Genomic DNA, 26,537 nt, shown 5'->3' with positions numbered 1-26,537 from the left:
CGATGCGCCCACGTCACTGATAAATAATGAGGGAATAATAAACAGTCAACCACCTGTCGGACCCGCAGCACAATAGGACGGCCCATAGAGAGCCTCTCATGCATGGGTAACATATTTACTCAGCCCCTTTCACTTAACGAAGCAGAAAGAGAGCCAAGATAATGGTTAAGTTCATCTATTTGGTAAACTGGCATGGCCCAGCCGGGAAAAAAAACTATAACACTCTTAGGAAAAGTGTTTAATGTAATCAGTATAGCTGGGAGTGTAAATGAATTGCATCTCCTGCAGCTGCCACTCTGTAATGGTAATCCCTATACAGACAGGCCTATCAAAGGCTATCAGGATATTCTGAGTACTATAAATAATACTGGCAATATGAATAATATTGCTATGTCAAACTGACGCATTAAAAACTAAACGGTAAACACCACCGCGGATCCACACTTTCGCAGTGATTTATAAAACACTTCTGGGCTTGTACTACAGAGTATCACGTGGTGCCGCCTAAACTTTAACTTGTATCTGAATCCCTGCGGGATGATTGTATAAAAGTGATGGACTGCATCGTGCTCTGACAGAGGGAGGGAGGGTCGTTAGTGTTAATGTTTGAGAGATGCGCTATTAATGGCTTTTAATTCAGCCGCAGCCAGCTGTTTTTACTCGGCCTGGTAAAGGAGCGGGGACGTGGCAAGCTTGCAAAGCTCGTAGAAATTAGTCTCGGTCAGCCAGAGAAGCCTATGCTTCCTGCTAACCATCTGCTTACCGCTCACAAAAGAAGGATTTCGGGCGGCCAAGTAAAGGAATATAGGCTCATAAAAAAGCTTTGAAGGTCTCGTTACTTAGCGGAGGTGTAGCTGCCGGGACGGAGCGCTGTGTTAACGCCTGTTTGTGCGTCCTGCGCTCGTGAATAACGCAGACGCACCTCTTACAAGCGCTGACTCTCTTTAAAGGATCATTTCACGGAGGCGTTCCCTTTTAATTATCGGAATTGTGGCCACTTTATATTAGACTGACGTAGAAGTGCTAATCATGATCTGAGCTGATCCCAAATGAAGCTTAGCTTCATACAAAATTTGCAACTCAGAGAAGGGAAGGAAGGCTGATTTTTAATTATGTCAGATTTTAACTCGCTCTTCCACTTAACAGTGAACCTATTTTCTTCAAAAACAAAAACAAACTAAAATATGGTCTAAAGAGTGTAACTACTCTATTTTTTAGTTGTTTTTTTGTTTTGTTTTTTAAGGAGACTGAAAAATTGCACACAATGAGTTTCATATCTGTAAATGAATATAATGAGTGTGATCGAAATTAATTTTTGGTAAAGAAACGTAATTAAGGCCTAAAATGCGCCGAGCGTTGTACTCTTGAGCTCAAAGAAAAGATATAAACGAAAAAAACATCTGGGGCTAAATTACATATTTTAATAAAATCAAGTTGTAGCTTTTGTTTACATTTTAAAGCCACATATTTCCTCCAGATTGGTTTTATTTTAATTGTTTGTTTGTTTTTTAATTGGGTTTAATACTGGCAACAATTGGGATCCCCCCCCCTCCCTCTTTGAGTCTGAAACGCATTTTCGCCTGATTGCGCTGCTTTAACGGGTTTTCTGGGGGGGGGGGGGGGGGGAAGGCTGACAGAACACGACTATCAGGCTCCAAGTCGCTTTAATAAGAGTTTTATATGGGGTTTCAGTGTCCGCTCATATGAATGCGTTTTAAATCAAATCACAGATGCACTTTTATTCAGCCAGTTAAAATAGCAGAACAAAACCGTCTTTAGAAATAAGGCTTTTTTTCTTTCTTTTTTTTTATTCCACTGGGCTTTTTCTGAAGGCGAGAGAAGGAAGGGGAGAAAGGCCGAGGGGCGCCTCCTCCGCAGCTGAGGGTGACAGTTAGTTCATGGTTAACAGGATCATGAGCGCACGGCTCAGGCCGCACACTTCTACTCTGCGCACAGCCGCAGCTCAGTGCGCAATGAATGAAGCCTGTGCAAAAAAGAGTGATATTTAACACATCTGTTAAAGCGTTTTGATAGCAGAAATCCGTTTAAGACATTATTCCATGACGAGGGCCAGATTGAGTGTTGAGAATCCTATGAAACCCTAAAAGTGATTTACATCTGAGATGCAGCCCATGTCTGCAACTGATGTAGAAGGTGTAGGTTTAACAACAAAAACAGACTGCAGTTTATTCTAATAATGACAGCCAAATAGAAATCTCACCTGATTTCTTTTAAAAGAAATCCACCCCAAGATTTTTATTTTTTGCATAACTGACAATAGATTAAAATAATAACTAAGCTTTTCTTTAACGCTCCCCTTCTAGAAGGGGAGCGTTAAAGCTAAAAGGGAATGATATCTTTTTAAGCAGTCATTAAATCTCCCAATATAATACCTGAATACAAAGATTGCTCTTTAATTAGGGCGCTTGGCTCTGCCAAACAAAACAAACTGAAAGGAAAGTAGCCAACATGCAAAATTGATGACTGAGCCTCCTTTGTGGTCCCCACATTGTGTGATACTTGCTTATGAAGTCTAATACAATCATAAATTGCGTCCTCCGGCCAATCAGCGGCCCGGGAGATGCTGCATGAAAGCGACCCATGTGGAGAACTTTGTTGAGCACCATTGTTGAGGCTGTCAGCCCTGAGTGGAGGGCCGAGGGGGGGCAGGCTACTATAAAACTTCTCTCCCCAGAGTGAGGAAACCAGAGGAGTTAGCAACCGTTCACAAGACTGATTCTCTCCCAGCTGACACAAGGAGTATTTGAATTTTTCTTAAAGCCGGGACCATGATGATCCCAAGCGTTATTGCGCCTCCTGCCTTCTACCCCGGGCTGTACCGGCCCGCCGCGGCTCTCCCGCTCCACCAGACCCTGCCGTCGGCCTTCCAGACCCACTCCAGCTTCTTGGTGGAGGATCTGCTGCGGATAAGCCGTCCCGCCGCCTTTATAAACCGGACTGTCCCGTCAGCGAGCGCCTCCGTGACAACAGCCACCACCACCGTGTCCACCGGCGGCGCGCTGGAGCGCACGGTAGCGGTGGGTACGGGGACGCGCGAATCGTGCTCACCTAAAACATCGGTGCCGAACAGCAAGGATCCGAGTTTTCTCAAGTTTGGAGTGAACGCCATCCTCGCACCCTCACCAAAGACTGGTGAGTAGACACTACAGCATCGCTCTGCTTTCTCCTTACGCGCATGCGTTTGATTTAGAGCCACTTTTTTCTTTTCTAAATGAAGGAATGATTTTAACATGCTCTGCTCTTCAACAGCGTCCTTACCCCCTGCAGTCCACAGTCTGAACACCAAGACCTTCCCCGTCCCCTGCTTTGACGCAACCTTTCACCCCATATTCAGGGCGCCTTATTTACCAGGTAGGCGCAACATTTGGTTTTTTTACTCGCTTCTTCCTTATCTACGACTCTCTTTGGCCTTTAGAGTCGTGTCTGTACTAATTGCATTTAAATGTAAAACACTTTCACCCCCTCCTGTCATATATTTTAACCAAAACAGAAGCAGTAAGGGAAACAAACAGCCAGAAAAGAAGAAATCACTGTCTCATTAATGGGGACCGCTGGCTCTGGCCTCTGCGTGGACCCACACACCCACCCCCTAATTAACCAATTATCCCAAATCGTCACGCTCTAAATTTGAGGCGGGGTGGCGAGTTATAGTCCCCCTTGCTTCCCATTGGGGGGCGTTTTGGCATTTCCCCGGCACCGCGTTTTCCCACAGCGTCCGGGGGGCCAGCGGGCCACTGTGGCGGGCAACAAAGCCCTCACCACCGTGACCAATTTGGTCAGCTCCCACCGGGTGAACCACCCACACACCCCGGAGAGTGACTTTTACCAGTCGGACCAAAGGCGTGAACCAGTCATGCACTAATTTCCCTATTAGGCGCTATTGAGAGTTTTCAATATTCTCACAAGACCACATAGCGCGTCGTTGTTCTTGGTGCTACTGCGAGCGCGGGGCAGCTGCAGTCAGGGGGAGTCCAGGCAGTAGTGTGCGGACAGGAACACCGTCCTTCGCCGGGAGAGGGGATTTTCAAATAACGCCAACGTTAAAAAAAAAAAAAAAAATCCCAGTTGTGCTCCAATTGGAGCAGTCGGGGGAAAGTTTTCTGCATGCTGGGCGACTCATAGGATAGGTTACCGCTGACCTCAAATCCCCACTCTGTCTGTGCCTTAAACGTTTCTCTTTTCTCCGAGCGGGCCAATCATCGACTTGAGATAAAGAATAATCTCTTAGAAAAGTCTATAAAGTCGCTAGTCTTTCATTCAGACAAATCATAATAGAGATGGAGTCTTTTCATGGGCTCAGCTGAATGCCTCAACAAAACAACTCCAGCGTCCTGAATAGCTTTTCGTGTTCATTTAATGAAAATGATTTGAGGGCACGAAAAAAAAGCACCATTCCCCTCCACTCTTCACTCCCCCATCCAAGCATCAGTATTCTGGTATGCAGTTGTGTTTAGTTTGAAAGTGTAAATCTCCTTTTGTTGCGATAATATATGGCCTTCGCCGCCTGTCCAGAGTCTTTTCACCGTTAGTTCATTACTACACAATTACCGTTCACGGTTTATTAACTCCTCTATCCGCCCTCACAGGGTTCCTTAAAGGATATGCTACCTCTTTACCATACCAATGCGGTTGGGGACCGGCCAATGTGCTAATTAGTCACCTCGTGCCATTTCACTCAGGACGCATAAGCACTGCACAGTTCCAAAAGGGAAACTTCAAATAATAATCCATTGAAAGCTGGTCCTAACGCAGAATCGTTATATTCATGCGGCCATGTCATGGTCTCATGTCCAGGCAGTTTTAAGTACAGCAATTCGGTACATTTGTGGCATGGTGGTTGTCTTTAATGACGGAAAACGATGCTAATTGCTTCCACTTAATTTTCTGTTTTGTTTTTCCTGCACTGTAGCATCTTCATCCGTTGTTCCAATCCCGGGGACTTTTTCGTGGCCCTTGGCAGCCAGAGGAAAACCCCGGAGAGGGATGCTGAGGAGGGCGGTTTTCTCCGACGTGCAGCGCAAAGCCTTGGAGAAAATGTTTCAGAAACAGAAATACATCAGCAAGCCCGACAGGAAGAAGCTGGCATCTAAACTTGGCCTAAAAGACTCGCAGGTAAAACTCGCAAGTGCTCAAAATGTTCAGTACGCCGTGCGTAAAAACCAGTTCCGTAATCCTCTAGCGACTAACCCATTATCGACAAACAACTTTACCCACTCATGATTTTCTCCTTCTTGCAGGTAAAAATTTGGTTTCAGAACCGACGGATGAAATGGAGAAATTCCAAGGAACGAGAGCTGCTGTCTTCCGGTGGATGCCGCGAGCAGACGCTGCCCACCAAAGCCAACCCGCACCCGGACCTCAGCGATGTGGGCAAGAAGTCCTCAGCCGAAGAGGAAGAGGAGGAAGAAAAGGAGTTCGGAACAGAGAGAATGAGGGCGGCAGGTTCCACCATCTCCTCTCCCTCCCTCTCCAGTAAGCACTCGGATTTCTCGGAGTCAGATGAAGAGGAGATAACAGTATCTTAATTTATTTTGAAAAGCGAGTATAGAGTTATAACCCATGATCTGTTTTTATGAGACTGTGACCAGATTAGAAGGAAACTGCCGCTGTGACAAACCATCAACGTCGCCGTTCAAACAAGTTGCACCCATGTTTGTGGCTTCATCAGTGCATGCGCACTGGACAGGATCTGCTACTGAGACACAGTTTGTTGTTTTGCACAGCTTTGTTGAATTGTACAGTATTTTGTACAAGTTCGTATGGAAGTTTTATGCCAAGAATATTGCGTTACTTTACATTGACATGAATAGAGTTGTTTATTGAAAAATGTAGCTATTTTGTTAATTTATACCAATTTGTTTAATAACTATGTTGTATTATGTGCTGTATATATGTTTATTTCACCTTTTGTACAAAAATCAAATAAAACTAAACAATTCCAAGTCACATGTGTGTGCAGTTTTAAGATAACAGTTTGACCATTCAATCATAAATAATTATTAATTTTATTGAAACACAATAACTTAAGACTAGTACAGTGATATCAAATTTAATTCTCTGAGCCCTGGACAAACCAGTGATGAGAAACTGCACCAATCTGCTCTGATGTAAAGAGACTGTACACAAAATACTCCTTTTCAAGTACTGTAACAAATTGTCTAGAAAAAGGTCATCAAAATGCTGCACAATAATAAACTATTTACAAAATTATGTTACATGTAAAAAAAAAAAAAGTACATTGCTAAGAAGGCTAAACATTCATTGAGTTTGTGAGTAATAAATCAACAGACGAGTCAAATGCTTGATAGACATCCACACCTCTCAGAGTGGGTTTACACACGCAAACAGAATTAAGTCTCTTTGTGCTTACGAGGACAGTAGCAGGAGAGGCCTTATGAAATACACAGACACACTTAATGGACAAAGAACGTTGGCCACAAATCTGTAAAGTCTTCACATATCTGGTTCCAAGCTGTACATCTCGAGGCAGTGCTGAAAACAAACACGCATGCGGCTTTTGGCTTCCATTTGGAGATCAGAATGAATGTTGCATAGGATAGGTGAGAAAAACATGGAAAGTCGCGCTGGACTCCATGACCCCAGCTTTAAGCACCCCTCCCAGAAGGCAGGCTGGGAGGCTTAAAACAAAAGTATGATATTCGTAATTCTTTAAGCTACTGAAATAATGGCAAACCACTTTTCATTATCATTCAACCACAAGTACTTTTATCTCACCTCTGATTAATTATATTAATATAAACAAAGCAGCATATGCACTAGTTTTCCATAATTAGCTCAATATGTAGTTATGACAGTTTTGTTCATCACAAATCACATAAAAACAGACAATAAGTGTGGCAGAAGCACAGTTCAACGATGTGGATGAGGTATAAAAAAAATTAAAGACTTTTTCTTAAAGTTCCCCTCACCCGATCAACCATCAATAAGTTAAGTTCGGGTATTGAGCACCACAACACATCCGAATCTTTTTCTTGATAGTGGTCCAAATATTTACACCATCTTCTCAGTTCACACATGCATACAAAAGCACTACTTCTCTTTCATGTGTATTCAATCATGCGGCATTGGTGAATAATATGATGAGAGGTCAGCATCACTCCTCGACAACCGCAGTCGCTCGAGGTGAGAGTCGACTCAGAGCCCTGTCAAGTTTACAGCCATTTAGAGGAATAAAGAATCCGCTAATGCACGTAGAAAATAGTAAGGCATTGTTTGTTAGAATTCAGTCCAGCACCAAAAGGGTTCTGTGCTACAACCGCCTGCTTGGGGCTAATGTGCATGGAGATCTCAAATGTTTACTAAGGGGGTTGAAGCATGAGCTCACAGACTTGCACGGTGAAGTTGTAACACAGCTAGAGGAGAAGAATGCCTCAAAAAGGACAAATCTAGCTGTGGTGGATGATAACTTCCCATTAAGTGCCCTTTCCATTTAAAAATCTTTTTGTGAGAACTTTAAAGGGATTCTGTAAAAGAGATTTTCATCTGTGCAGTTTTTTAAAAGTTACTTTACAGATGCTGTGGATTAAAAAAAAGAAACAAAAAGCTTTTCTCAGGAAGTAAGTGTTTATATTTGTCTCTTTAGCCAGTAAAACCTACATGTTATCCTTCTAGATTTACTGGAATAATAATTTCTCAGCTATAATGCCATATAACCTCTGTGGACCTTAAAGAAAAAGTGCAATATAATAAAATACCAAAACAAAGTGTAAGTAGGTTTTGTGATAAGAACTTTTGATTCAACTAACTAAGCTTGCCTTCATAAGGTTCTTTCTTAAAACACGGTGTAGACAAAGCTTTGCTACAGTATTTGCTTACTTCTCTGGTACCATATAGAAAGCCATCAGTTCCCATCCTTCATGTCCACAAACACGCTCGGCTATGGCAGGTAGGAACTCATCGCTTAGTTGGTTTTAATGGACACGTGTCCTTCGATGGACTCTTTTTTTTGTCTTTGCTAGTTTGGGATGGACAACTAATGAACTCTCTGAGAAGTCTGTTGGAGTGAGATCAGGCATGCTATGAGACTGAACATTCACTTTGGCTCGATTCATCCTCCAGTGATCACACAGGCAACTTCAGCAATGGAAGAGGAGGAGGAGCAAGAAAGTGGCTGGCTGTTCCTCCATCCATTCAACCCACAGCAGCATATATGTTTTCAGAAGGCTGAAGTACAGGGTTCACTCACGCTCCAGAGCTGAGGGCCTGTATCACCATCTGCAGGCAGCTCTGGCACACTACAGCTTGGCAGGACCCGTAGTGTCTTAGCCTGGTGTCCTTGGACCGATGCTGCAGCCTTGTGGAGGATGGAGGACTCCTGGCTGGTGTTTTAAGTACACTGATGGCTGGTGATGATGGTAATGATGAAGCCTCGCCAACAGCAACAGGCTGCGTGCTTTTCTTCTGTCTGTCTGGAATACATGTCAGGCTCCAGAGAGAGGAGCCACGGGCCACAGTGGTGAAGGGAAAAAAAACACAAAAAACAGGACAAACAGCGCAGTGCAGTAGAAACTTCTGTTGCTCGTTTACTGAAATGCAATTTCACTTTTTTTTCTTTCCTTTTTTAAAGTATTTGGGTTACCTGCACCCAAATTAAGGTGGCTGGATTTTGTAGCATGAAATTCAACCCTCAAACGGAAGTTCTCACACTGAGAACAGTTCTTATTATTTAAAAGAAAAAATTTTTTTTTAAAGTGATGCCGGTGTTGCCTTCAGATAGCATCACAAGGTCGACTCCAGCGATGAGTCCAGGATGTCATCCTGGTGGCTGTTGCTGTTGGAGTCGCTGTCGTAGCTCTGTGGGCTCGACGAGGTCGCTGCCTCCTTCAGACGCATCAACATGTTCATCTGTCGGCACAACTAAGTGTCAGTTCGACTGAGCTTTATGCACGAAGCAGTTTCTTTCACACACAGGTTATAGTAGACACTGTGCATTTGGTTTAAATGGTTTAAATGCTCAGAACAGAAACAGGCATCACAGTCTGCTCTTTACTCACCAGTGGGTCTGCGTCACTGTCACTCTGTGGCGGCTCTTTTCTGACTCCTTCTCTCGGGGCTGAGTAGCCATCGAACCCGACATCCTCTGGCCGGAGCTGCAGCAGCGGGGGCCAGTCACCTGGAGGGGGGGTTGCTGACCACGGGTAGGTGTCAATAACCCAGGCAGCTGGGTCTTCCCATGCAGCTCTGCGGCCATACAGCTACAGAGAGAGACGAACATCAGAACTGTGACCCAGAGAAGCTTCGAGGTGGACAAAGAATTTAGGACAACAGTTTTGAAAAACAAGTTTGTTGCTGAGGTTCAGGTTTATGAGTAATAACTAAAAGTTACAGCAGACAAGAGTGAAAGCTGGAACATATGTGAACAGAAATGAAAGAAGACACAGCTTCTGATTCTTTGATGAAATGGGAAAAATGTGAAAGAGAAGAATGGTAATATGTTTAATAACTCTACAAACAAAAACTAAGCCCAACCTGCAGTCCCTCACGCACTGCCTCCAGCATGTAGGGGATGATGGAGTAATTCCAGAGATCAGTAAACCAAACCCTGGAGCCTTCCACGTCCATGGGACATGACAAGAAGAGACGGGGTCCTGCAAACCACAGAGCAGAGGTATAAATAGTGCTTCCACACTGGCATCTATGCACTCCCTGTTCTCTCCCGTGCTCTCACCAATAGTGACATCAGAGGAGCTGTGTGTCTCCAGGAAGCGGTTGAGGTGGTGCCAGACCCGCGGGACCCAGTCAATAATCTTCACCAGCTCTACGTTGCGTGTTCGGCTGCTGATTTCCATCTCGATCAGCTTCCTTCTCAGGTAGCGGCCAAGGAAACCTTTCACTGGCTCCATGTGGTTGACACACAGCACCCACCTGATCAGAGATCACACAGGCATATTAGGACTCAGAAATATAACATCCTACCGCCTGTCCTGAAGGGAGAAGCTGTAACTATGATCATGTGAATCTAAGCATTCAGTTGCCAGGCTCTACAACGACAGCCTACAACATAATCTATTTCTCAAGCCAGGGAACCAGGGTTTTCTCAAAAACCTGTCTGACCAGAAGCTTTAGAAAACAACCATGTTTTGGGGGGGTGCAAACTGCTCTGACATATATAAATAGTTGTTGCCCTAATATTACAGTTTTATATTTGTAGCTGTTGTTTACAGTTTTGCAAACTAAACATCCATCCATCCATTCGCTTCCGCTTATCCTTTTCAGGGTCGCGGGGGACGCTGGAGCCTATCCCAGCTGTCATAGGGCGAGAGGCGGGGTACACCCTGGACAGGTCGCCAGTCTGTCGCAGGGCCAACACACAGGGACAGACAACCATTCGCACTCACATTCACTCGCACATTCACACCTAATGACAATTTGGATTTTCCAATTAACCTATCCCTACAAGCTGCATGTCTTTGGACGGTGGGAGGAAGCCGGAGTACCCGGAGGGAACCCACGCAAACACGGGGAGAACATGCAAACTCCACACAGAAAGACCCCGGCCTGATGTTGGAATTGAACTCAGGACCTTCTTGCTGTGCGGCAACAGTGCTAACCACCGTGCCACCGTGCTGCCTGCAAACTAAACATAAAGAATTAAATTCAATATATTCAAGAGTCAACCCAACACTTACTTAACCCTAGAAAAATTAAATATCGGAGCTCTTAGAGGTGACAAATTCAGCTGTTACCTCCTACGACCCACTAAAGAGGAATTCCTCTGCAATGTAGCTTTTTGTGCTTGTTACATTTTGCAGACTGGGTTTAACAACCAGCATGTAGAGAATCTGTGTGCATGTTTACTTTGCTGGACTTGTGATCCACGTTGAAAGTGACGACAGCATTTGGAGTTAGCGGTCGGCCCTCCAGCAGCAGCAGGTGATGCAATAGCTGATTGGCCAGGTAGGTCTTTCCTGTACCGTTATATAAGTTGTTGGTATTTATGCTTGTGCTGGTGCATTTTGTTTTAATTACTGTGTGGTTGGGTCTCTGTGTTTTATAAGCAGTGCCAGCCGATAGAAACAAATAAAACGCTGGGGTTTCTCCCCCCCCCCAGGTCTTTGCTCTTTGTTGTGCTCATTTTGTTTTCGGGTGCACACATATTTGTCCGTCTAGCTGTTCCAATTCTTTTTACATTCCTTCAGGTCCATTCTGGCAGTTTCAGCAGGCTTCCTCCAGGAATTTGCTGACATTTCTAAGTTCTTATATTGATGCTATGACATTTATTCTTTATACTGAGGGGATGATTGTTACTCTCTCACTGATAAATTCAAAAACGGGGGTGAAAAGTAGCCAGAAAAACAGAAGAAGAATCAACTGTTCTGAACAGGCCTGTCACTGTAGCTGTGGGTTGCATGGAGCCAACCTGTAGTCACATTTCTAGGGAGGTGCATGTCAGGTTAAGCTGTAGGGTTTACGTAGCTATGGTATAAATCCCCAGTTTACCTGAAGTTGTGGTGAAGCTGCAGGTTGGGGGCAGATGAAGTGGCTTGGCTCATGGTGCCGATAATGTAAGGGCTGAAAGGCAAGAAAAGTACATCATTTCATGAAGTTACTAAACACGTTGAGAGGGATTTACTCTGCTTTAATCTGACGTAACTCCCTGAGCTGTTCTAACAGGGGTTTTCTTTCAGCTCAGTTCATTTGAGGTAAAGTGAAGCCAACCTGCTCTACAGAACAACTGTACACATTTTCAAATAAATGCGATACTTCTAGTCTTTATTGAGTAATAACACTAAGCATGTATACAAAATCCATTCAAGCTTTAGGAGGACTGTGCAGATGGAATGTGTAGTGAACTGACCTGTGCTGGTAGTTGCAGTTGAACAGACCATTGAAGATTTCTCCCAGGGAGCTGACATGGTGGAGGTTGTCCAAGATGACCACTAGAGGGCTCTCTGCCCCTGAGACACTGCTGCACTGCTCGGCCAAACCTGATAAGTACTGACGCAGCTCCTACAAACACATAGATTACGTTTTACATCTCTTAAGCCAGGGAATAAGTTGTTTCTCAAAAACCCGTCTGACCAGACGCTTTAGAAAACAACCATGTTTTGGGGGGGGTGCAAACTGCTCTGACATATTGAAATAATTGTTGCCCTAATATTTGTAGCTGTTGTTTACAGTTTTGCAAACTAAACATAAAGAATTAAATTCAATATATTCAAGAGTCAACCCAACACTTACTTAACCCTAGAAAAATTAAATATCGGAGCTCTTAGAGGTGATAAATTCAGCTGTTACCTCCTACGACCCACTAAAGAGGAATTCCTCTGCAATGTAGCTTTTTGTGCTTGTTACATTTTGCAGACTGGGTTTAACAACCAGCATGTAGAGAATCTGTGTGCATGTTTACTTTGCTGGACTTGTGATCCACGTTGAAAGTGACGACAGCATTTGGAGTTAGCGGTCGGCCCTCCAGCAGCAGCAGGTGACGCGATAGCTGATTGGCCAGGTAGGTCTTTCCTGTACCGCTGGGGCCTGACAGGATGACACGCCTGTGCTCCTTCAGCAGGGAGACGTAGCGCTGCAGCATCGGCTTGGGGATGAGCGTGTCAAACACCAGCGAGTCCACGTTTTCACTTCCTGCACCTGTACACGGACACATATATTCATGTCATGGGAGGTTAGCAGTTTGCAGAAGATGACTGAGTTTGTCAAATATCTTAATGTTATTTTCTTTAGTTCAGTTAGCTAAAATCCTCTACCTTTCATAACCAAAGTGTATTAATTAGATTTTTTAATCAATCAATAGTTTGTTTAAATTCAGATAATTTAATGTATCACAATTAAAAATCCTTTTTTTGACAGCTTTACTCATTGTTTTTGTTTGTTTGTTTTTTTTTACAGTGAAATAAAATGTTTTATTCATTTATTGAACCCAAGACATATTTTAAGTTTTAGCACAAGGTGTTTTGTTTTATTACTGTGGGAAACCTTTCTCTTAAAAACTACTCTCTCTCTCTCTATTATATATATATATATATATATATATATAAAACACCCAGCACGCCCCTGCGGGCGGTTTATCCTTCAAGCTCGGGTCCTCTACCAGAGGCCTGGGAGCTTGAGGGTCCTGCGCAGTATCTTAGCTGTTCCCAGGACTGCGCTCTTCTGGACAGAGATCTCCGATGTTGTTCCCGGGATCTGCTGGAGCCACTCGCCTATCTTGGGAGTCACCGCACCTAGTGCTCCGATTACCACGGGGACCACCGTTACCTTCACCCTCCACATCCTCTCGAGCTCTTCTCTGAGCCCTTGGTATTTCTCCAGCTTCTCGTGTTCCTTCTTCCTGATATTGCTGTCATTCGGAACCGCTACATCGATCACTACGGCCGTCTTCTTCTGTTTGTCTACCACCACTATGTCCGGTTGGTTAGCCACCACCATTTTGTCCGTCTGTATCTGGAAGTCCCACAGGATCTTAGCTCGGTCATTCTCCACCACCCTTGGGGGCATCTCCCATTTTGACCTCGGGACTTCCAGGTTATACTCCGCACAGATGTTCCTGTACACTATGCCGGCCACTTGGTTATGGCGTTCCATGTATGCCTTGCCTGCTAGCATCTTGCACCCTGCTGTTATGTGCTGGATTGTCTCTGGGGCATCTTTACACAGCCTGCACCTGGGGTCTTGCCTGGTGTGATAGACCCCAGCCTCTATGGATCTTGTGCTCAGAGCTTGTTCTTGTGCTGCCATGATTAGTGCCTCTGTGCTGTCTTTCAGTCCAGCTTTGTCCAGCCACTGGTAGGATTTCTGGATATCAGCCACCTCCTCTATCTGCCGGTGGTACATACCGTGCAGGGCCCTGTCCTTCCATGATGGTTCCTCGTCTACCTCCTCTTTCTTGGGTTTCTGCTGCCTGAGGTATTCACTGAGCACTCGGTCAGTTGGGGCCATCTTCCCAATGTATTCTTGGATGTTCGTTGTCTCATCCTGGACTGTGGTGCTGACACTCACCAGTCCCCGGCCCCCTTCCTTCCGCTTAGCGTACAGCCTCAGGGTGCTGGACTTGGGGTGAAACCCTCCATGCATGGTAAGGAGCTTTCTTGTCTTTATGTCAGTGGCTTCTATCTCCTCCTTTGGCCAGCCTATTACCCCAGCAGGGTACCTGATCACGGGCAGGGCGTACGTGTTGATGGCCCGGATCTTGTTCTTACCATTCAGCTGACTCCTCAGGACTTGCCTGACCCTCTGCAGGTACTTGGTGGTTGCAGCTTTTCTAGCGGCCTCTTCATGGTTCCCATTCGCCTGCGGGATCCCCAAGTACTTGTAACTGTCCTCTATGTCTGCAATGTTGCCTTCTGGTAGTTCAATCCCCTCAGTTCTGACTACCTTCCCTCTCTTTGTTACCATCCGACTACACTTCTCCACTCCGAACGACATTCCATGTCATTGCTGTATAGCCTGGTAGTGTGGATCAGTGAATCGATGTCTCGTTCACTCTTGGCATACAGCTTGATGTCATCCATGTACAGGAGGTGGCTGACAACTGCTCCGTTCCGTAGTCGGTATCCGTAGCCAGTCTTGTTAATGATCTCACTGAGGGGGTTCAGGCCTATGCAGAACAGCAGTGGGGACAGAGCATCTCCTTGGTAGATCCCGCACTTGATGGTGACTTGTGCTATGGGCTTGGAGTTGGCCTCTAGTGTTGTACGCCACATCCCCATTGAGTTCCTGATGAAGGCTCTTAGGGTCCCATTGATCTTGTACAATTCTAGGCATTCCAGTATCCAGCTGTGGGGCATTGAGTCATAGGCCTTCTTGTAATCAATCCAGGCAGTGCACAGGTTGGTCAGTCTGGTCTTGCAGTCTCGGCTGATTGTTCTGTCTACCAGTAGCTGGTGTTTTGCGCCTCTGGTATTCTTGCCAATTCCTTTCTGTGTCCCGCTCATGTATTGACCCATGTGCTTGTTCATCTTAGCCGATATGATGCCTGACAGGAGCTTCCATGTAGTACTGAGGCAGGTTATTGGTCGGTAGTTGGAGGGGACCGGTCCCTTCTTGGGGTCCTTGGGGATCAGGACCGTCCGGCCTTCAGTTAGCCATTCCGGGTGTCTCTCGTTAACTAGCAGCTGGTTCATTTGTGCTGCCAGACGCTCGTGGAGTGCAGTTAGCTTCTTCAGCCAGTAGGCGTGAACCATGTCGGGCCCTGGTGCTGTCCAACTCTTCATACTGGAGACCCTTTCTTGGATATCTGCCACTGTGATGGTTACTGGACCCTGTTCAGGGAGGTCGCTGTGGTCTGCCCTCAGATCCTCTAGCCACTGAGCATTGCCGTTATGGGTTGCATCCTTCTCCCATATGCTCTTCCAGTATTGCTCCGTCTCCAGCCTTGGTGGTGCTGTTCTCTTATTGTTCCCTTGCCACTGAGAGTACACCTTTGCTGGTTCTGTGGAGAACAGCTGGTTTATTCTCCTGCCTTCTATCTCTCTGGTGTACCTCCTCAAGCGGCTGGCCAAGGCTGTGAGTCTTTGCTTGGCAGTTTCCAAGGCCTCAGGTATGGACAGCTTGCTGTATTTCTTAGGCACCTTCTTTGTCGCACCTTTCTGCAACTCCGTTAGTTGGCTAACCTCTCTCCGTGCTACTTTGATCTTGCCCTCTAGCCTCCTTCTCCATGGAGGGTACTGCCCCTTGTGGCTGTTCAACTTGTAGCCAAGCATCTCACTGATCACTGCTGCCGTATTGTAGATCAGCTTGTTAGTGTCGGTAATCGTGGTTGTAGGTATTGCCCGTAGTGCTGCATTAACATCATCTAGCAGACCTTCTGAGGGTACTTCACGTAATCTTGGTAACCGGCTACGGGGGATCCAGGTTTCAAGCTTGGCCATGATCCTATTTTTCAGGTCAGTTCCTCTCGCACTCAACGATCCTTCTCCTATCACACTTGGGGCTATGTACCCAATCTCGGGTGGGGGTGATGATATCTCCCCCCTGACCTGGCGTCCTGACTCCTCCTTGCCGTAGCATTTGTGTTGTACCTCGTCAATCTCTAGCTGTGAGAGCAGTCCCTTCTTTCGAATGTTGGAACACTGAGCTACTAGTTGTTTCGCCGTCATTGTGGATGTTGGGTATCGAAGAATCCATAGGTCCCTCATCCTATTCATGTAGCCCCTTCCGCCGGGGTTACTTGCGTAGTAGCATTCCAACAACGCCCTGTTTTCGTCCCTTGCCCACCGATGCCTTCTTGTTCCAGTAGCCCACTTTTCGTCAGGGTGCCCTGGTTCCTCAACACCTGACGCGGACCTTGTTGATCCGGGCGACGTCCGAGCCGGCATGCCTTCATATTTATCTGTCTCGCTCATGTCTGCGGTAGGCTTGCTTAGCATAGGGGGTCTAGCCTTAGGACCCTTACTGGATACAGACGCCCCAGGCAGGAATCGAACTTGCGATCCTCTGTTCCAAAGGCGTGTAGTTTAACCACTACGAGATATATATATATATATATATATATATATATATATATATATATATATATATATATATATATATATAAAAATATAAATAAAATATCTCTATCTATCTATCTTTCATCCCTTGATGAATTTAACATGCTGGCGATCAGCCACATTTCCATTGAGCTCATGGAAACTGAAGGCTGCGATGCGAACTCATTGGGACCAATGAGCATGCTGAGAGGTTGGTACCTTTGAGCTGGATGTTGATAGTGTTGTCTCCCACCAGGTAGCCGCACGGCAGCAGCTCAGGCGTGTTGGCGGCACTGGGGCTGCTGGGCCGATGGATTTCTCCAATGTTGTATCCCTGCACGCTGTCTGAGCTCAAGCCTAGCTGGCTCACTGGATCCACATGGGTGATGTACTCCTGTCAGAGATAAAGCATTTAGCAGCTTTCTAAGGACTGAAATGTTTCTGAATGAGAATGTTTTGTCCAAAAACATGAAAGTGAATGGAAGGAAATTATGTTTATACAATATAGGAAGTATAAATGTGTCAAATACAGCCAACCATGTTTTGTCTCTATCTGATTCTTAACCATTTTCCTGTCTTTACCTTGAAAAGGCGTCGGACTACTCCATCCAGGACATCCCACTTAGTTTTGCCACTAACACCGATGCAACCAATAAGAAAATGTCGAGGTCGAGCCTCCTGTGATGGAAAAATTAAAAAAGTTGAATATACCAAAAGCCTACAGATAAAATTAAAACCTAAAAACAACCAGAAAAGCGTTTGTTACATTAGTCTCACCTCTCCCCACTTGCTGTCTTCATCCAAGCTAACGACAATCCTCACGTGCCGCCCCTCCTTCCTTCCTCCTTCTCCGCCCGTGTCATCCAGCAACATGTCTGACCGGAAGACAACGTTACATGTGATTTCTCCATTGTCAGTGTTACACATTAAAACATTTCATTGTTAAATACACTGGAGTAATGTATCATCCTGAACTGTGCAGGTCCTGTCTTACCCAGGCTGGTGGACTCACTGGCCGTGAGGTTGAGGCCATGTTGGGAGAGCCCTGGTGCAGGCCCTGGGGTGTGGCCGTGTGTATGAGGGGGAGGAGAAGATGAGATGGAGGCCTGGGAGCCCGTCCTGCTGCCCTGGTTCTCCAGCTTCAGACGGTCATTCTCCGCCTTGAGCTTCTCAATCTCCACCTGCAGATAAACATCCGAAAATAATCTTTTATGTACATGTATGTATTCACCCTTCCCTCATGTCAATTAAACTGTTAGCATTAAAAATGCATTAAACTAAACATTAGAAATCAATAACGCTTTAGTCACATGAGTACAGCAACAATTATATGCAATCAGACATTCAATGTTTACATCCATCTCAATGTGAAGCATACTCAGTAAGCTCAGTCTGAAATTTGCAGACCTGCATGCGGTTCATGGCCTCGCGGAGTTGATCAAGCTGATGTGCAGAGCTAAGAGCCTCCAGGCGGATGTCAGTTAGTTTCATCTCCTTCTCTCTGAGCTCACTGCGCAGCTGCATCACCGTCTCAGCCTCGCTGTCCAAACACTCCGACAATCTGTATGCGCACACAAGGCAATGCAGTTTGAAGCATTAACATAGTGCAATTTGAGCAGTTTTTTGTCACATGCAGATGTTGAGCTAGTACACACAGTGTGTTGGAGTGCGTGTTCCTGAGCATGTGGCCTGTGGCCGAGGTGCCATTGTGAGGCAGCTTGGGAGAGGATGGCAATGAAGAGTCCGTCATCTCCTCGATGTCAGAGTGAGAGGAGGCCGACTTCGGAGATTTCTTCTTGCTGAATGCTTGTTTGAAGGAACTTCGCAACTGCAGGAAACAAAAAGAAGAAAGAAAGCAAGGCGATGAACAGGTGAGGTTATTAGAAAAGCTGTTGAGAGGTGAAGTAGTGGGAAAACTGCAAGTGAGTCACAGGGAGAAGAAATAGGGGGAAACTGTCTTATGACTGACTCAGAGCTACAGCCCCAAACACAGTGTAATGTGTTATGTTTACACTCTTATGTAAACATATTTGTTTTCTTCTTCTTCATGTTAGTAATTTATTTAAGGTGTTTTGGCAATCTCCTACAAGAACCACAAGCATTATGGTTCTTCTGACATTTTCAGGTGAATTTTTCCTTAAAGAGCCAGCTCAAGCGTCATGAGAGCAGCTTTCAGGGAGAAGTAGTGTTAGAAAGGAGAAGAAAGGCACTACAGTGACAGCAAAGTGCAGGAAAGGAAGAAGAGGGCCGATGTTAGTAACCTATAAAAAGTGCAGGGGTTAGGCTTCTTTCCTTTCATTTCACATAGCGTACCATTCTTACCTCATACACCTGCCACATGAAGCGAAGCACAGGAAGACAGAGAGACAAAACAGCACATGTTCATATGGGTTTGGGGGTGATAATGTGTTATGGTGGGACAAACAGATTAAACTAGAGATGCCTACAGGACTAGAGATTTTATTTGACTTCCAGGCAGCTGCAAGCTAATTCTACATCATAGCCACCATGAAGCGAGGAGTCTTTCATGATCCATTATATACTCTCCAACACACGCTGCCCCCATGCACTCAACACATCACTCACTGTATGAGCAGCACCTGCATGGAGGAGGCTCCTGTGGGGTCTCATCTATCCAAGCAGTGGTATTTTATTATCACTGTGACCTAAGGCAGGAAACTCTAGAGGATCTGATGTCTAAAAGTGCTACATTGCTCTTCCTGACATTTGACAACATCTGGATTGACAAGCACAGGTGGCCAAACACATTGTTTCAGTCAACCAGGAGGAAGAGAGGGAGGAAGAAAAGTTTCGTACTTCATCATCTCTGACTTGTCCTCCGGTGCACAAAAAAGTCTTTCAACAACAACAACAAAAAATTTTTAAGTGTCATATTTGTTGTATGATCACTAATAAAATTTTTTTAAAAAAAACACTAATGACTCAACATTGGGACAACACTCTATCCAGAAAGCATTACTACATAATTTACAGGTCAAAAGACAACTACTACATTTAGCTAAATATCAAGGTAAAACGCTGATGTTTTCTGATCTCTAAAATAACCAGTCAAATCCATCATTACTTGCTTTTCAACAACACTGAGCCTATGAAAATACTGTTTGTAATCACCTTCTCCCCAGTCAAAGAACGCTAAAGAGGAGAAACACAAAGATGTGTCACCCACACAAATATGAAAATGCAGATACACAAGACAAAAAAAAAAAAGTTAAAAAAATGGCTGCTTGTTGTCACACAGTGCAATCACCTCCTTGTACATAATCTATTTAAACTGCTGGCTTCTTACCCAGTTCTTTTTGTTCTTCTTTTTGTTTTTAGCGTCAGCATCCATGTTGGAGCCCACACTCGAGTGGCTGGTCGCGCTGGCAACACTGCTGACGCTGTCGGAGGAGTGCTGTCTCTTGATGCGCAGATCTGGCTGCTGGTTCTGTTGCTGCTGCTGCTGCTGCTGTGGACTGCCATTACTGCCAGCTGGGGAGACAGAGGATGGGGAAAAGATGTATGGCATTACAATGTGTCCCATGATGACCTTTCTCCCAGATATGTCTATACAGAGCCTCTATACTAGAGTGCCTTTGCATGATTCCCAGTTAATAATCCTGATATTATTGGCACAAATTCAAATTGCTGTACTGAGGCATTACTGTTATTTTCTGTACCTGTGCGATCCCCTTTAGGTGTAAGTTCAGGTGTGTTAATGACTCCATTGATGGCAGCCTGAGCAACAGCGTTCTGCTTTTTCAGAAGCTCGATGGTCTTCCTCAACTCATTCAGCTCGGAGTCCTGTACAGAAAAAACATGATGATCAACCTAACAATCATCTACAGAGACTTTGTGCACAGTAGTTTTCTTTCAAACATCAGAAACCAAACATTTTTTTCTTTTTTTCTTTTCTGTTTTTACCTTCTGCTCGGCCGTCAAGGTGAGACTCTTCAGCCTTATGGTCATGTTGCCCAGAGACTGTTCAAACGCTGCCACCAGGTGAGCCTGACAAGAAACAATCAAATTGCATCTTAACAACTCCTTACATAACATGGCAAATATACAAATACACAAATTTTAGCTAACTTCAGAGAGCTAAGTGGTTCGTGTATAAAGAATTGTATCCCAAGTCTGTTTTATAATATCCTGCAAGTGTATGAAACAATCTTGATTTAATAAACAGAGACAATAAGAAAATGAACGGCCTACTTTTTGGATGAACGGAAAAAAGTGAGACACGTTAACCTTGAGGCTAAAGCCCAAACATGTTAGTCAATCCATCTTCACACCAAAATGAAAACATAACCAAACCCAAATAATATACTAACCAATAATGTCCTGGGAAAAAATATTATCTTCTGGAGAGGGCACATTACGAGTACAACTATGACAAAACTGTTCCAAAAACAATCCTTGGATCCTTGGCTCATTCAAGGCCACAGACAGTCAACGATTGGTCAGACCTAGTTTAACTCTAGGTGGTGGTTTTTTTTTTGTTTTTGTTTTTTTACACGACCTTCTGAGAAAGAGGTAACTTGGGTATGTGTTCACAGTTCAAAAGAAATACAGACACAGACATGACATGTCAAAGAAAAATAATGTGAGTGCCAAGGATTAAAACTGGAGACAAATTTACAACAAAAGACTTGAACTATTCCTTTTGAGTGACATGGATCATTATGGTGATTTAAACAGTTAGACATGGGTGAACTTGCTCATCCTTCACTATTATGTTCTGGGCTGTGAATATAAATGTTCCGCGGACGCCTGTAGAAATGTGTGTGAGAGTTGAGCACAGTGCTGACTGACATGTGATTCAAGTCGTGACTTTTTAGAGCAGCCTCCAGGGCTTCAAGGTGTGTTCAGATAATTCATCATGCATATAAATACATTTGAACAAAGCCCACCTCCCCAATACCAGCTCCTGTCTGCTCCGTCTGTGCTTATCTTTCAACACTCGTGTGCACTTTGTGTATCCAGGCGTCATCGACAACAAATCTTTACTCCACATCTGGGACAAACCCTCGGCATTGTGCTGGGACTTGACACTGCTGTAATGTAACACCTCTGCCTTGCTTCCATATCTCGAATCCACAGTGAAACTACTAGCAAGCGCCCACTCAGGCTGAAGATTACCAGCTGAGCGTGGCAGGACTTGTGCAATACAGGAGCAGGGTTGGCAGAAATGATCATGTCTAGAGATGCTTAAAGAGATGTTCTGATCATTCTACCAGTTGTAAAATGATACCTGTAAGAGATATCCCCTCAGTCTGAATAAGTGTTTCTGCCTGTATTTGGAAAATGTTCAGGAATTTGAGAAAACGCTGGCATTTTAAAGAGCTCAATATGTTTGTTAAAACTTCTCTAATTAGCAGTTAGAAATGAGCATATATGGAAATTATTTGACATATAATGGCTTATTTAGCTTAATCTTTGGAAAATAAAAACTATATACTATATATAATAAAAGGGTTTTTTTAACCCCTTTGATAGTTTTGACAGATGTTCTTCAACAGTTTGGGTTTGCATGTTCTTAAGTGCTTGAGGCCTTACATTTGCACTCAGTTGTGTTGTCAAGGCTGAAACTTTTTCCTGGGAGGCATCCAACTCCCGCCGAAGCTTGCGAATCTGAGGATTTACAAGAAAAAAAAAAATGCCATGACATCAAAAGGCGCCAAAACAAAAGCATACACACATAGATTTAAATACATGCATGCCTTCATGGAGCATGTATGTAACGCTAAGCACATAAATGCATCCAGCATCAAAAGAGTCAGGCTCCCAGATTGAAGCTCTGAAGCTGTGATTGAAGTTCAGGTTCAGCGATGAAATGGCAGAAAGCATAAAAGAGCACGCGCAGGTGTTCACAGGAACAAGAGCTTGTTACAGGGTCAGTCACAATACAGCTACACGTGTATCTGGATCCAACTGTAAAAACATCCCCGTGTTCCAACAAGTCCAGTGGCTGTGTGCAGAAAATTAAAGAGGAGAGAAGTGCTGTGGGCGGGCTGATGCTTACCTCCGACTGAGACTTTTCCTCATTCTGTAAAACAAACACCAGAAGATAATAAAACCATTAGAGGGCACCACTGACTGAATTGAGACAGACTTTAATTAAAAAGCAGAGCAGAGTGGAGGTTGGAGCACACTCTCGTCTGATTTGTTAGCTCCATGGATATGAGCTTTATAAACTGTGGAAGATATTGTCTGGCGTAATATGTCTGGAAAGTAGAGAAATCCTCCTAAAGGCATTTCACTGAGAGATTCATTGTCTTGACAGGCTACACATGGAACAATAGTAAGAAAAGACAGGTAGTCAAATATGTACAGAGTGAGAGCATGCAAAACAAACGCTCGCACGAACACAACACACCCTGCTGCCGTTCACCAAAACAGCGAAACACGCAACACCCACATTTATGTGTAAACACACTGCAACGGAAAGATCTTTCTTAGCAAGAGGTCAGTGTATTGTTGGATCAAAACTGGCCTCCCTGAGGCTAAAATTTAATACGACTATGAAGCCGTCTTACGCCATTTCCAACCAATGACAGCGACGTAGCAAATGCCTCAGTTTTCCATGAATTTTGCATCTTCTGATGAAGATTAGATATAAGATTTAATATGAAGCTTTTAAATACGAAATTACATTTATAGAACTTTGCAGTGTGATTTGCAGTGTGATCAACAGTCTTTCAGCATAGCTCCTGAACTTGAGCAGGAGAGCTGATAAGCCACGATTTTTCCATCTGTCCACTTTCCAGCTCCTGATCGGAGCAGCAGCACGCAACATCTTTTATCATCTAATCTGTGCACAGAGGTGTGTGAGCACATCTGTGTTGTGGCACGTGGCATCTGTCCACATACGCAAACGGAGCTGTCAATTGCATGCAAACACTAACACACACACGCACACACACGAAAGGCTTATCCTAGATACACAAACAGCAGTCTGTCTTGGAAACGCAGACAAAACATATCATGTATTTTCTCTGTGGTGACACATAAGCTCTTCAAATGTGAATATAATTTAGTTAGGCAAAATGTTTGTGTGCTTTTAAGGACAAGCAATAAATAGGATAAAAGAAATTTCATATCAGTGTGATTTCTAACCTGGAGACCTTTAAACTAAACTGCAAATGAATCTCTGAAATCAATCAAGCACCATTACCTCGCAATCTACACTCAGAAAAAAAAAAAAGTTCCACATAATCAGATAGTTAACAGCTGTATTCAACACTCAGACCACAAGAAAAACAACAAAGACTTTCTGCACCCTACGGCCCTGCTCCGTCTCATCCCTACCGTTAGTTGCCACGATGCGACAGCGCCTGTCAAGGATAAAGTTGCCATCATTTTGCTTCCAGTCTCTTCCCCTCTGTGATTTTGAACCTGCGACTCTTTATCTCAAAAAGAACCAGCCAGTGTCTGAGAGTTTCTCTGCTACACCTGCCCAGGTGAGGAAACTCACACAGGGAGGAGGAGCCACACTGTGAAGCACAAACCTCTGACTGGCTACAGTGCATACTCGTGGGCTGTCCCGTGTGACTTCAAACAGCCAATTTCTCACAGGATCTTTGAGTTACATATCTGCGCGGATTAGGGGGTAAATTCACCAATTCATGTAGTCAGTATATCATAACTGCGCTGACAAAAGAACAAACTGGTTTCTCCAGTTTCCATGTGAATTGTGGTGCTGCTGCAATACCACAATACCTGCTGCTTTGCAAAGACTGCCTTAAATGAGATTTTGCCTTTTAGATACCATCACAAAAGTGCACGCTTTTTCAGTAGCAGTTATATTGAAATGTTTTTCTTATTCTTTATTTACCCAAAAATAATGTATCCAGAAAAAATGCACTGCTTCTCTTTTGCATCACTTTAAAAATGTAGTTTTTATTCAGAACCTCAGTCATATATGACTAACTCTGTTTAACTTGGCAGTTTCTGAACTCACCGTGGAGTAAATGGAAGAAGTGCTGGAGACCAGAGACAGAGATGATCCGTGAACTGAAAAGACAAAATGTGAAAGCAGTGATTAGAAATTACATCTGTAGACACAAGCACCTTCATTATCAGCAGACCTCCCACACTCCCCTCACTAACCACCCACTCTTTTCCAACACTGCCCACCCAGCACGGTTCCTCCCAGTCTTCCCAGCTCCTGCCCACCTCCTCATAAATGACATAATGACTGCCGAGATAAAGAACTCCTACATGCAGCAGTCAGACTGTGGCGCAACTAATGACTCAACTGGTAATAACACATCAGAGGCAGGGAAACAACACCAGCACTGTTTCCTGGCTGTGAGCAGATCAGAAAGGATCAGCAGTGTGATGTCATCAACCGCACCGAGAGGTTGTGCCGATCCCAGCTGATTTATTAGTTCATAAATAGCCTTGTAAGTATGAGATGTGACTCACTTTTATCTTGATTTGGTCTAGACAGAATCATGTGCTGGAAGCCACATGAAAAGGTGAACTGCACTTTAGTTTTAGATCATCATTATTAGTTTACATCTTTTTCTAACTACTAATATCCATTATTCTTCACAGAAGTTGTTTGATTAAGGACGCCGGTAGCGCTGAAGGTTTTATGAGTGCAAATTCCCAGTAAGTCTCTTTTAGCCTGCAGATGCAGGAAGAGGATCAGAACATACAATGATAAAATGGGGAGGCTTTTGGGTGGAGGGGATGGAGTGAAACTGTATAATGGTGTCGCTCTTAAAAAAAGGACAGGTCCGACAAAGTGTTTTGAGTATAATGTGACTTTTGTCCTGTCACTCAAAGAACAGTCGGGTAACTCTACACTTGGGTAATACGCACATGTACACACACACACACACACACACACACACACACTCTTATCCTCACAGGCCTGCACACTGCAAACCAACACACAAACACACAGAAAGAGTGTGTGAGATGGAGAAAGTTATGTCTGAGTAATCTTGAATGTCACCACATATCCCTCACACCTCACTGTGAACCCTGTCATTATCTCCACTAGTAAAAGAGAGGACAGACTCGTAGAGCTGGAAAGAACTGAGGCAGATATGCTATCGGGAATGGCGGTGTCTTAATAATAAGTTTGCAGCGAAGTAACTGTGCGTGCACATTCCACCAAACTCTTAAAAAAAAAAAACCAAAAAAAAAACCCAAAAAACAATCAGGCGTGCGTGACTTTCAAAATTAAGGCAGCTTTGAAACTGTGTACACGAGAGAGGACACGACTAACCGGTGACCTTAGTCTCTTAGCAAAAGAAAGCCTCAAACATGTGTTTGCTTAGAAATGTAACAGTGTTCTGGAGGAAGATAACGGATGGCAAAAGGTGAAATCATGAACATGTCTGGTATGGCTGACAAAAGATGTTTATCAGAGTTTGATATTTAAAAAAAAAAAAAGAAAAAAGGTTTCAATGTGGAATTTAGAAGAACACATACAATCAGCTGTTTCACAAAACGTGTTACCAGATTTGATGTCTTTGCTCATGGCTTTGTCCTCTATATTTACACACCGCCTTCACTGTGGAGGACACACATGCCTTTGTATTCCTTTACAGTTTTGGGTGTGAAACCCGCCTGTGATGATCATCTGTGCTTTCAAGTTTTACGTCAGCATCCTATAACCTAAAACCAACCAGGATGACTGTGACAAATTTGAGAGGAGTATAAATTTCTGCACTTTTTTTAAACTATAAAATGTTTCACTTTACCTCCTAGCATGTCTTTCAGCTGCATTATAATAGGTTATGTGTTTATTATGGTTTACTGAAATCCAAGTTCACAGCAAACTACTGTTTTAACATCACTGAATGCTGGGTTTTTCCCCATTGAGAGAACAAAATACTGTGCTTCCTTCACTCTCCCTTCTTCTCTTCCCCCCCTCCTCTAAATCAAAGTGCTGTTTCTATGGCTCAGAGGATTGGGATGGCTCCAGCAGAGAAACCTCTCCTGAGTGGGGAGTCTGCCCGCTGGTGGGAAAAGCACTGGTGGGTACTTTTCCCAATAAACAAGCTTATGAAAAAAACAAAGCCACACTAAAGCTGATTATGGATTTCTAAGGGGGAT

General features: G+C 44.1%; 2 protein-coding genes across 2 annotated transcripts in view; one reads left to right on the top strand and one right to left on the bottom strand.

Moving 5' to 3' along the window:
* Nucleotides 1-2,695: 2,695 nt before the first annotated feature.
* Nucleotides 2,696-5,967, top strand: dbx1a (developing brain homeobox 1a). Its single transcript, XM_026177796.2, has 4 exons — nt 2,696-3,153; nt 3,271-3,372; nt 4,931-5,133; nt 5,259-5,967. The coding sequence occupies exons 1-4, from the start codon at nt 2,790-2,792 to the stop codon at nt 5,544-5,546; spliced, it is 957 nt and encodes a 318-aa protein (XP_026033581.1). The 5' UTR covers nt 2,696-2,789; the 3' UTR covers nt 5,547-5,967.
* A 2,133-nt stretch (nt 5,968-8,100) lies between these two features.
* nav2a (neuron navigator 2a) overlaps nt 8,101-26,537 on the bottom strand; it is a 217,352-nt gene continuing 198,915 nt past the window's right edge. The window contains exons 21-39 of the mRNA XM_080304494.1: nt 24,424-24,476; nt 22,486-22,509; nt 22,020-22,094; nt 20,388-20,471; nt 20,144-20,267; nt 19,771-19,955; nt 18,119-18,291; nt 17,871-18,024; nt 17,458-17,644; nt 17,241-17,338; nt 17,046-17,141; nt 16,683-16,857; nt 12,392-12,627; nt 11,840-11,991; nt 11,482-11,553; nt 9,710-9,906; nt 9,511-9,629; nt 9,036-9,236; nt 8,101-8,886 (exon numbers count right to left, since the gene is read on the bottom strand). Coding sequence (XP_080160620.1) covers nt 8,761-8,886; nt 9,036-9,236; nt 9,511-9,629; nt 9,710-9,906; nt 11,482-11,553; nt 11,840-11,991; nt 12,392-12,627; nt 16,683-16,857; nt 17,046-17,141; nt 17,241-17,338; nt 17,458-17,644; nt 17,871-18,024; nt 18,119-18,291; nt 19,771-19,955; nt 20,144-20,267; nt 20,388-20,471; nt 22,020-22,094; nt 22,486-22,509; nt 24,424-24,476 — 2,531 coding nt within the window. The 3' untranslated portion in view covers nt 8,101-8,760. The remainder of the gene's footprint in view (nt 8,887-9,035; nt 9,237-9,510; nt 9,630-9,709; nt 9,907-11,481; nt 11,554-11,839; nt 11,992-12,391; nt 12,628-16,682; nt 16,858-17,045; nt 17,142-17,240; nt 17,339-17,457; nt 17,645-17,870; nt 18,025-18,118; nt 18,292-19,770; nt 19,956-20,143; nt 20,268-20,387; nt 20,472-22,019; nt 22,095-22,485; nt 22,510-24,423; nt 24,477-26,537) is intronic.

The sequence above is a fragment of the Astatotilapia calliptera genome, chromosome 1 (genome assembly GCF_964374335.1).
Source record: "Astatotilapia calliptera chromosome 1, fAstCal68.1, whole genome shotgun sequence".
NCBI lineage: Eukaryota > Metazoa > Chordata > Actinopteri > Cichliformes > Cichlidae > Astatotilapia > Astatotilapia calliptera.
The sequence above is the reverse complement of the archived record's forward strand: the minus strand, read 5'-3'. Positions and strand labels throughout refer to the sequence as shown.